Genomic DNA, 10,974 nt, shown 5'->3' with positions numbered 1-10,974 from the left:
TCAATTGGGTTAAAACCATTGGGGCAATTGCTTGTGATGCCATGGGAATATAAATGACCTTTGGCTTTTAACCTGTGATAACATGGGGACATAATGAACTTTGGCCCTTTGCCTATGATGTCATAGGGACATTTAACGACCTTTGGCCCTTTACCTGCAATGTCATGGGAACGTAAGTGACTTTTGGCCTTCCTACCTCCCCAAAAACAAAAAATAATGCTCATTAAATTTATCAATGAATACAAGAAGACTCAGGTCACTTGATCACATGCCAATTTATTAAAGCAATTGTATCATGTTGAAATTAACTCTTTAGGACAAAGAGCAGACTAATGTTTTACATCCTGCACCTTACAGTTCTCCATTAGTAAAGAAATGTATTGCAGCATACAGACAATAACAAAGCATTAAAATCCCCTCCATAAACTATATATACCTTTAAATATAAAAATAAATGAAACTTAAGTAGGACAGCCTTAAACCCTGAGGGAAAGACACAAGTAGATCTGTAATATAACTCCAGTACCTTGAGCAACTAACAAGAGAAAGTTTGGCCTGGAAGTTGTTGCATAACACTCAATGGCATCTATAGGCAGTAGTTAGTATGCAAGAGAAAATGGTGAGTGTTGAGGTCTGGTGTCAAAACGGTTTGTTGATTGATAGCTGGAGAACTGACCAGGCTCCGAGTTGACAGGGAGAAGCAGCAGACCAGAGAGCTCTTCTCTCTGGCAGCGACTCATCAGCTCTTTGTAATGGACTCGCTCCTTAGTGATAGGGTCAGTGAGATCCTTTGTGTAGTTGGAGTCTTCCTGCAGGATCCTGGCAGTGTTGCTGTCGATCATCTTGGTCTTCAGGGCCTCTGTGATGGACAAACGGCCTGAGTGGTTGGGGTCCACCAGACCGCCGGTGAGGTACTGGGCTTCCATGTACTGGTGGGCACTGTCGGCGGACAGCCAGCCCTTCTGGACAGCCACCCCTACAGAGAGGCGTTCACTTGTGACGGGATCTTCCAGCCCTGTGAAAGCTTTTTGCGCATAAATCAGCCTTTTCTCATGGGTTGTGTCGACCAGATTCCTATCTACTGCCGTGTGGACTGAGTGCCTTTCCCTGGTCATGACATCAATGATCCCTCCTGTGGCTGCCTGCGCTTCCAGCAGCCTTTGAGCAGTGATGGGATCTATTAGCTTCTTGTTCAAGGCATTTGTGACAGACAACTTTGAATTAGTGGTATTGTCATAGACTCCAGCTATGGGTTGCTGATCCCTGTCTTTATGTGTTCTGTAGGTTGCAAAGCCCGGGCTAGAATAGTTTGACGACTGATAGCTGGGAGAAATTGGTGGCGCAGAATTTATTGTGCCTATATGTAATGCTGTTGGTTTGGCTTCACCTGCTACTAGCAGTGCAAACTCAGATATTGGGAGCTTTCCTTCCCTATAAAATTGTAGCTCTTCTTTAGTGATTCTTCTGTCCTTCAAGGCAGCCTCAATGGAATATTGTTTCCCACTTTTCTTGTCTCGAAGGACAGCTGTTTCTCCTGATAGACCATGGGTGGAAATCTCTTCCCAGTCACATTCCAGCTCCTGCAAATGGATGTACTGTTGCCTATCTATCATGTTCCTTTTGTAAGCCTCATAGGGTGACAAATCCTCCCCGGTAATTGGATCCACAATGGATATCTTAGTGGACAAGTTGGTTTCTCTCATCTGCATGTCTCGATGACGAGCTTCTTCCCTGCTGATTTGTGACTCAAGATCTCTGATCATGTACTCTTTCTCATGGACCCTGTCTCTCTCCTTCATGATCTCTCGCTCTATCCATGTCAGTTTAGCATCCAGCTCATGCTTCCTTTGCTTCTCTTTTACATGATGCTGACTCAGAAGTTTGGATTCCGCTTGATGGACATAGGTCTTTTGTTCTCTTTCACGCTCTAGATTTCTCAGGTCCTCCTCCAGAGAAGCCTTCTCGCGGAGAGTAGCATCTCTGGCTTGCTTCAGCTCAGATTCCACACGGGACCACGATGTCATTGAGTCTTCTAATTTCTCGGTCCTGTCTTTAATCCTTCTTATTTCTTCCTCTAAATCCAGCCTGGAGTTCTTCTCCTTATTGAACAAGTTTCGAACACGAGCTCGCTCATCCTCCAAGGACTTATCTTTTTCAATCCGGATAACTTCTCTGCAGATAAGCTTTTCCTGAGATTTTTCTTTGTGCAAAATTTCCAGTTGGAGTTGAACTTTTTTAATTTCTTTGTCCAAATTGGCAGCTTTATGTCTTTCTTGGTCTAGCTCCTGACGAAGAGTTCCAGATATTTTTTCAAGTAATGAATCTTTTTCCACTTTAAGGACTTCTTCAATGACAATGCTCTCTTCCATTGGAGGAGGATTTGACTCCAGCTCGCATATTCTGTATTTTATTTGTTTCTCTTCATTGTCAATCTCCTGTCGAATACTCTTTTCTTCCTCAAGGTTTAGTTCTGCCTCTTTTTCCTCCACAAGAGCTGTTAGGTGCTGAACGTCTCTCTCCAGGGTACGTCTCTGTTTGCGTTCTTCATCCAAGGTATTGCCCAGGTTATCATGCTCTATGGTGAGTTTAGGATCTTTTTCTAAACGGACAATTTCCTTAACGACAATCTTCTCTTCAGGTTTCTGTCTCTGCAGCTGGGAGAACATATTTTGCAAGTCAAACACCAGTGATTCAGTATACCGTCGTTTCTCTGATTCTTCACGAACTATTTTACGGAGGCGCACCGCCTCTTTCTCCAGAATTGGATCATCTTCATATTTTGTGATATCCTTGGTTACCACTTTGGTCTCAACCTTAGACCGTTCTTTTCGCCATTCATCTCTTTCTGTCTTCAACCTCTTAATATTTCCTTGCATATCATTGTAGTCATCGTCCATTTGAGGGAGCTGACGTTTGAGCTGATCAATTTCTTTCAGCATTTCTGGGCTTTTTTGAAGCTTCACAACCTCTTGTGTGATATCTTTGTACTGAATTTGAGGTTTCCTATCCTTGAGGACTTCCAGGTCTCCCTGTGCTATGGTGATTTCCATCTCCACATCACCCCTTCTCTTCGCAGTTTCTCGTATTTCTTTCTTTAATTTTATGATCTCTTTTTCAGTTTCTGGAAGGACACAGAAATTCTCACGGACAATTTCTTTCATTTCAATTTTGGGTTTCTGGTCAGCAATGATTCTGTATTCCCTCTGCAGCTCACTCAGTTCTTCCTTTAGGATATTATTCTTCTGGTTTTCATCCTGGCAAAGGTTTCTGAGCCTGGCTAAATCCTTTTCAAGTTGAGGGTCTTTTTCTACCTTCTTGATCTCCTTAATCATGACCTTTGGATCAGTCTTTCCTGTTTGCTTCTCCAGAGTCTCAATCTGAGTTCTTAAGAGCCGTATCTTTTCAGTCAGTGACTGCTTCTTCTGACTCTCATCATCAATCTCGTTTTGAAGACTTCTAGAAGCCTTTAGCATAACTGGGTCCTTTTCCACCTTGACTTTTTCTATCATGACAACTTTTTCTTTGATATTGATTGGCTTCTGCTCAAGGATGGTGACCTGTCTTGTTAGGCGGTCCCAATCGCTAATGGTGATTTGCTTTTCTCTTCTCAGAGTACTGATCTCACTGCGTAGATTTTCAGCTTCAACATCTAGTGCGGGGTTCCTCTCAACTTTCTTCACTTCTTTGATGACCTGGCCAGTTTTGGAGTTCTTTTGTTCATCTTCTAGCAAACTGATTTTCTGCTTCGTTGAATTGATGTCGTTCTGCATTCCCAGTCTTTGATTCCTTACATCATGGATTTTGTTACGCAAAGCAGAAAGGTTGGTTTCTACCTTGGGGTCCCTGTAGTACTCCACCACCTCTTTCTCTTCCATTTTATCCACAGGTCTTTGTGCCCTTAGAAGACTAAGTCTTTTGTTCTGCTCTTGTAGAGTTGTTACAGCTAATTTGGTCTTCTTCTCTTCGTCTTTAAACTGTTGTTGGAGATCAATGCCTTTTCTGGCAAACAGTGCATTTTCTGACTGCACATTCTTTTGAGTAATCACTTCGTTCACTGGACTTTCTTGTTGCTTGGGAGAGATAAGAATGAGAAGTTTCAAAACTTTGATTGGTAACTTACATAGAATTTATACCACAGAAATAGGTAATTTGGCCCAATGGACTGTGTTAGATTGTATGCTCCACATGAGCCTCCTCCCTCCCTAGATCATCCCACCCTATCAGCATCTCCTTCTATTGCTTTCTACCTCACATGTTTATTTAGCTGCCCCTTAAATGCATCTATACTATTTGCCAAAACTACTCCATGTGGTAGCGAGTTCCATATTCTAAATAGTGTCTGGGTAAGGAAGTTTCTCCTGAACTCCCGATCTTATATTTAAATAGTTCTGGTGCTCTGAAGTAGATGGAGTATAATGTGGGAAAATGTGAGGTTGGCTACTTTGGTGGGAAGAACATAACAGCAGATTATTTAAATGGAGAGAGACTGCAGAGTGCTGCAGTACAGAGGGTCCGGGGTGTCCTCATACATGAATCACAAAAAGTTAGTATGCAGGCACAGTAAGCAATTAGGAAGGCAAATGGAATGTTGTCCTTTATTGTAAAGGGGATGGAGTATAAAAGTAGGGAAGTCTCGCTACAACTGTACAGGGTGCTGTTGAGATCGGACCTCAAGTACTGCGTACAGATTTGGTCTCCTTATTTAAGGAGAGATATACTTGCATTGGAGGCAGTTCAGAGAAGGTTCACTAGGCTGATTCCTCGGATGAAGGGGTTCCCTTATAAGGAAAGATTGAGCAGGTTGGACCTATACTCATTGGAGTTTAGAAGAATGAGAGGTGACCTTATTGAAACATAAAAGATTCTGAGGGGGCTTGGCAGGGTAGATTCTGAGAGGATGTTTCCTCTCATGAAGGAATCTACGACTAGGGGGCACAGTTTCAAAAGTTGGGATCTCCCATTTAAGATGGAGATGAGGAGGAACATAGAAAAATAGGAGCAGGAGTAGGCCATTCGGCTCTATGAGCCTGCACCGCCATTCAATACGATCATGGCTGATCATCCAAACTCAGTACCCTGTTCCTGCTTCCTCCCCATATCCCTTGATCCCTTTAGCCCTAAGAACTATATCTAACTCTTTCTTGAATATATTTAATGATTTGGTCTCAATTGCTTTCTGTGGTAGAGAATTCCACAGGTTCAGTACTCTCTGGGTGAAGAAATCCCTCCTCATCTCAGTCCTAAATGTCTTACCCCTTATCCTTAGACTGTGACCCCTGGTCCTGGACTCCCCCGGCATCGGGAACATCCATCCTGCATCTAGTCTGTCCAGTCCTGTTAGAATTTTGTAGGGTTCTATGAGGTTGTTAACCTTTGGAATTCTCTTCCCCAGAGAGCAGTGGAGGCTGGGTTATTGAATATATTCAAGGCTGAGCTAGACAGGTTTTTGATCTACAAGGGAGTAGAGGGTTAAGAGGGGCAGACAGGAAAGTGGAGTTAAGGCCACAATCAGATCAACCATGATCTTGCTGAGCAGGCTGGAGGAGCCAAGTGGCCTACTCCTGCTTCTATCTCTTATGTTCTTAAGTAATCAAGAGTAATCATTTATCTGACTATTAGACTAATAACAATGCTCAGTTTGCTAAGCAATGATACCGTGGGGCATCCCCAATCATGGCAGTTGATTAGTAACAATTGGGACTTTCACACTATCCACTTGTACCCAGCCAGAACTGGATTAATTGCATTTTCTGACTTTTGATATTACTAATGGTAAAGAGCTTTGTCCCAACCTTCAGGGGAGGATTTGAATCCAGTCTCTCAAGGGAGAGGCCCAGCAATCCTGCTAAATGTGAAACCTAGGCCATATAATCATCTTCATTTAATTTGTTTTACTTTTGCACTACATTGTTACAGTCAGTGACACCATTAGGAACAAAGAACAGTACAGCACAGGAACAGGCCATTCGGCCCTCCAAGCCTGTGCCGAACTTGATGTCTGTCTAAACTAAAACCTCTGCACTTCCAAGGTCTATTCCCATCCTATTCATGTATTTGTCAAGGTGCCTCTTAAACTTCGCTATCGTATCTGCTTCCACCACCTCCCCTGGCAGCAAGTTCCAGGCACTCACCACCCTCTGTGTAAAGAACTTGCCTCGCACATCCCCTCTAAACTTTGCCCCTCGCACCTTAAACCCATGTCCCCTAGTAACTGACTCTTCCACCCTGGGAAAAAGCTGCTGAATATCCACTCTGTCCGTGCCACTCATAATTTTGTAAACCTCTATCATGTCGCCCCTTCACCTCCGTCGTTCCAGAGAAAACAATCCGAGTTTATCCAGCTTCTCCTCATAGTCAATGCCCTCCAGACCTGGCAACATCCTGGTAAACCTCTTCTGTACCCTCTCCAAAAACTCCACGTCCTTCTGGTAGTCCAGAATTGTCCGCAATATTCCAAGTGTGGCCTAAGGTTCAGTACAGCTGCAGCATGACTTGCCATTTTTTATATTCAATGCCCCGACCGATGAAGGCAAGCATGCCATATGCCTTCTTGACTACCTTATCCGCCTGCGTTGCCACTTTCAGTGATCTGTGGACCTTTATGCCCAGATCTCTCTGCCTGTCAATACTCCTAAGGGTTCTGCCATTTACTGTATACTTCCCACCTGTATTAGATCTTCCAAAATGCATTACCTCACATTTGTCCGGATTAAACTCCATCTGCCATTTCTCCGCCCAAGTCTCCAACCGATCTATATCCTGCTGTATCCTCTGACAATCCTCATCACTATCTGCAACTCCACCAACCTTTGTGTCATCCGCAAACTTACTAATCAGACCAGCTACATTTTCCTCCAAATCATTTATATATGCTACAAACAGCAAAGGTCCCAGCACTGATCCCTGCGGAACACCACTAGTCACATCCCTCCATTCAGAAAAGCACCCTTCCACTGATACCCTCTGTCTTCTATGACCGAGCCAGTTCTGTATCCATCTTGCCAGCTCACCTCTGATCCCGTGTGACTTCACCTTTTGTACCAGTCTGCCATGAAAGACCTTCCAGGTAAAGTACAGGATGGGATTGGATATAATGCCCACAGTACTTAAACGTGGTTTTTATACCATGAACCATAAAACCAAGAGGGGAGTCCCTTTCTAACATGACCATTCGCATGGAGCTTGTCTGGCTGATGTTTTCACATTCTCCCTTTAAGCAGCCAGTTGAGACGGCACTTACATTAAAATCACTAATAGCACTGCATAAGATATCAGTGACCAATGATGAGCAACACCAATGCTTTCATTCTTCTTCCCTGCAAGGCTCAACATTCAATTCTGCCAGTGGTTTGCAGAGATGAAGCTCATCTGAATCATGGCAGGTGGATAAGAGTGACGCTGACACTTGGCTTTGAAACCCAATACTCGGTGAAGAGACCACTTGGACAAGTGCAACAAGATCTGTCTCTTGCAAAAGCAAAATGCTGTGGATGCTGGAAATCTGAAATAAAAACAGAAAGTGCTGGAAACACTCAGCAGGTCAGGCAGCATCTGCGGAGGGAGAAACAGAGTTATCGTTTCAGGTCAATGACCTTTCATCAGAACTGTCTCCTGTCCGGTGTGGGTGAGGGGAACACCAATCAATGTTCTCCTTTCTGATTGCTGTCCAGTGACTCCTTGTGGAAGTATCCACATACTGAAAGTGTCAGGCTTTCCCACTGATCTTCTTGCGGTTGGTGCTACCTCTATGAAATGGAGATATCCCATACAAGATTCACAATGACTCACGTTCAGAGACTGTTTCATCTTTAGAACATGTGCTAAGGTGTGAAAATGATATCCTTCACCCAAGAGTATGAATTGGAGATCGTTTCTCTGCCACTCAGTCCAGGAAATCACATCAGCCTTGGTTCAGTGATGGCACTCTTGCCTCTAAATCAGAAGGTCAGGGGTCAAAGTTCCATTCCAGGAACTCGAGCACAAAATCTTATGCTGACATTGCTGTGCAGTATTGAAGGAGTGCTGCACTGTCAGAGGTGCTGTTTTTCAGGTGAGATGTTCATAGAATCATTGTATGGTTACAGCATAGAAGGAGGCCATTTGGCCTGTCGAGCCTATGCTGCCTTTCTGCAAGAGTAATTTAGCTAGTCCCACACCCCCTCCCTTTCTCCGTACCCCTGCATTATTTTTCCCTTCAGCTGCTTATCCAATTCCCTTTTGAAAGCTATGAATGAATCTTTCTCCACCAACCTTTCAGGTGGCACAATCCAGATCCTAATCTCTCGCTGCTTAAAAAAGGTTTTTCCTCATGTTAGCTTGATTCTTTTGTCAATCACTAAATCTGTGTCCTCTGGTTCTCGACCCTTCAGCCAATGGGAACATTTTCTCCCTCTCTATCTACTCTGTCTAGACTCCTCAAGATTTTGATGTTAAACGGAGGCACCGTCTGCTCTCTCAGGTCGATGGAAAATATCCCATACCCGATGAGAGAGCAGGGGAATTCTCCCTGGTGTGCTGCGCAATATTTATCCCTCAACCAACATCACTAAATAAAATAGTCACTATTGCATTGTTATTTGTGGGAGCTTACTGTGCGCAATTCCCACTTTACAACAGTGACTACACTTCAAAAGTACTTCATTGGTTGTAAAGTGCTTTGGGGCATCCTGAGGCGATGAAAGGTGCTACCTAAATGCAAATCCTTTCATTGCATGCAGCTGGGATATCCACAGGGAGTCACTGGCCTCCACATAGCCTCCAATGGAATGACCATTCATCACTGGCCAGAAGGAAGGGTTGACCATGGGCAGCAGAGCATGATAGCTGCTGTGAGTGATCCCAGTACTGAGTGAGGTCCGTTCAGAGTGAGGAAAATACATGGAAATATCAATGCTCGGGTGATAAAACCCTTCAGCTGGTAACATTCACATTACCTTTTGCTTAATCTTTGTCACAAAGTCCAGCTGGTTAAGCAGTTGGTCATTTGATGAAGAGACTTCAGCAAAGCGTTTAACCGTGTCCTTCTCCTGCAAAAAAAAGAAAATTATTCTGGAGCTGTAGGAATTCACTGGAGTGTGTGTCTGGGAAGGGGTGAAGGGGAAAGCACATTAGAATCAGTCAGAAGGAAACCATTCGGCCCATCGTGCCAGTGCCAGCTCTATGAAAGAGCTTTACAATTAGGCCCACTCTCCTGTTCTTTCCTCGTAGCCCTACAAATTTTTCCTTTTCAAGTATTTATCCAATTCCTTTTTGAAAGTTACTATTGAATCTGTTTCCACTGCCCTTTCAGGCAGCACATTCCAGATCACAGCAATTCGCTGCACAATAAAATAAAATTCTCCTCTGGTTCTTCTATCAATGATCTTAAATCAGTGTCCACTGGTTATCAATCCACCTGCCAGTGGAAACAGTTTCTCCTTATTTACTCCATCAAAATCCCTTATCATTTCAAATACTCTATTAAATCTCCATTTAACACACTGATGTAGGAGAACAATCCCAGCTTCTCTGGTCTCTCAACATAGTTCCTTATCCCTGGTACTGTTCTGGTAAATCTCCTCTGCACAATGAGGCACACAGTCCATCACAGAGACTACCTCAGTCCCCATATATCCACCAATATAGGATCTTGATGGAAAAAGTGACTGGACTGAATTCATGGTTTAAGTGCCAATCACTGGTTATTTGTCTTATAATGTGGCTGAGATTTCCTGATATCTCAGCAAGTTTATCTAGGGATTTGTTGATCTGTAATTGACCAGGGAAGCTCCCAGCAGTGATCCGTGTTCTGTGCTGAGCCAGCTCGTCTTGGCAAGGGGCAGTAGTCATTCTGCTATAAGTAGTCTAAGAGCTTCCTAGCGATCCAGGTCGGAGAGTGTAACTATGTGGACATGTGGCAAGGACAGAATCAGGCTCAGCTGTGATGTACCCCAGAGTTGAATATTTGGCTGAAACTCAACTTTGTAACTGGTGATATTGTATTGCTATCCTTAACCCGTTAGAAATGAATGGCATTAACACTTGGCACTGAAACAACAGCGGATGGAATAAATGGGCTTCACAAATGAATGGTGATCACATGGGGGCACCCGGGGTCAATGGGACTGTACATAGAGAAACAGGCCATTTGGCCCAACTTGTCTATGCTGGTGTTGATGCACCACATAAGCCTCCTCCCACTCTTACTTTATCTAATGCTAGTAACATGACTTTCAGCCATAGCTCAGTGGTTGCACTCTCACCTCTGAATCAGAAGGTTGTGGATTCAAGTCCCACTCCAAGACTTGAGCACAAAAATCAAGGCTGACACTCCAGTACAGTACTGAGGGAGTGCTGCACTGTTAAAGGTGCCACCTGTCTTCTCAGGTGGATGCAAAAGATCCCATACCACAATTTCAAAGAAGAGCAGAGGAGCTAGTTCCCAGTGTTCTGGACAATATTTATCCCAAATTCAACATCACAGATTATCTGATCTTCAGAGTAGGAGCAGAGAAAACTCACAGAATTATTACAGCACAGAAGGAGGCCATTTGGCCCATCATGTCTGCACTGGCTCTCTGAGTGAGCAATTCACTTAGTGCCATTCCCCCACCTTCTTTCTATAACCCTGCACACTCTTGTAACTACTGAGGAAGAAGAAAGACATGGCAGCTGGCTGGTGACATTCTCACTTTGAGCCAATCGCACCATACTATTGCCCTTACCTGATCATTAATGCTTTCTTTCAGGTTCTGAGTCCTCAGTTTCTTCACGTTAGATGGGCCAGTGATAGGGTCCAGAGATGCACGATATTTCTCATTGTTAGTTTCGTAATTCTTTAAAAAGAAGGAGCAGAACATTACTCATTTCAGAAGTGCTGCTCAGAGGGAGCCTATTTTGTCCTGAGGCTGACACCTACCTTCCAGTCCGCCATGTGGGGGGTGGGGGGGTGGGGCCAACTATGATCCCCTTACAAGACCAAGGGGTGGGACCCCG

The 10,974-nt window shown here is 43.9% G+C and overlaps 1 protein-coding gene across 4 annotated transcripts in view; it reads right to left on the bottom strand.

Moving 5' to 3' along the window:
• Nucleotides 1-278: 278 nt before the first annotated feature.
• The window catches only part of evpla (envoplakin a), a 120,972-nt gene continuing 110,276 nt past the window's right edge, over nucleotides 279-10,974 (bottom strand). For all 4 annotated transcript variants that reach the window (XM_068057865.1, XM_068057866.1, XM_068057867.1 and 1 more), the window contains 3 exons: nucleotides 10,704-10,814; nucleotides 8,934-9,026; nucleotides 279-4,070 (listed from right to left, as the gene is read on the bottom strand). In XM_068057865.1, the coding sequence (XP_067913966.1) occupies nucleotides 600-4,070; nucleotides 8,934-9,026; nucleotides 10,704-10,814 (3,675 nt within the window). In that variant the 3' untranslated portion in view covers nucleotides 279-599. The remainder of the gene's footprint in view (nucleotides 4,071-8,933; nucleotides 9,027-10,703; nucleotides 10,815-10,974) is intronic.

This window comes from Heterodontus francisci, chromosome 26 (genome assembly GCF_036365525.1).
Source record: "Heterodontus francisci isolate sHetFra1 chromosome 26, sHetFra1.hap1, whole genome shotgun sequence".
Taxonomy (NCBI): domain Eukaryota; kingdom Metazoa; phylum Chordata; class Chondrichthyes; order Heterodontiformes; family Heterodontidae; genus Heterodontus; species Heterodontus francisci.
The sequence above is the reverse complement of the archived record's forward strand: the minus strand, read 5'-3'. Positions and strand labels throughout refer to the sequence as shown.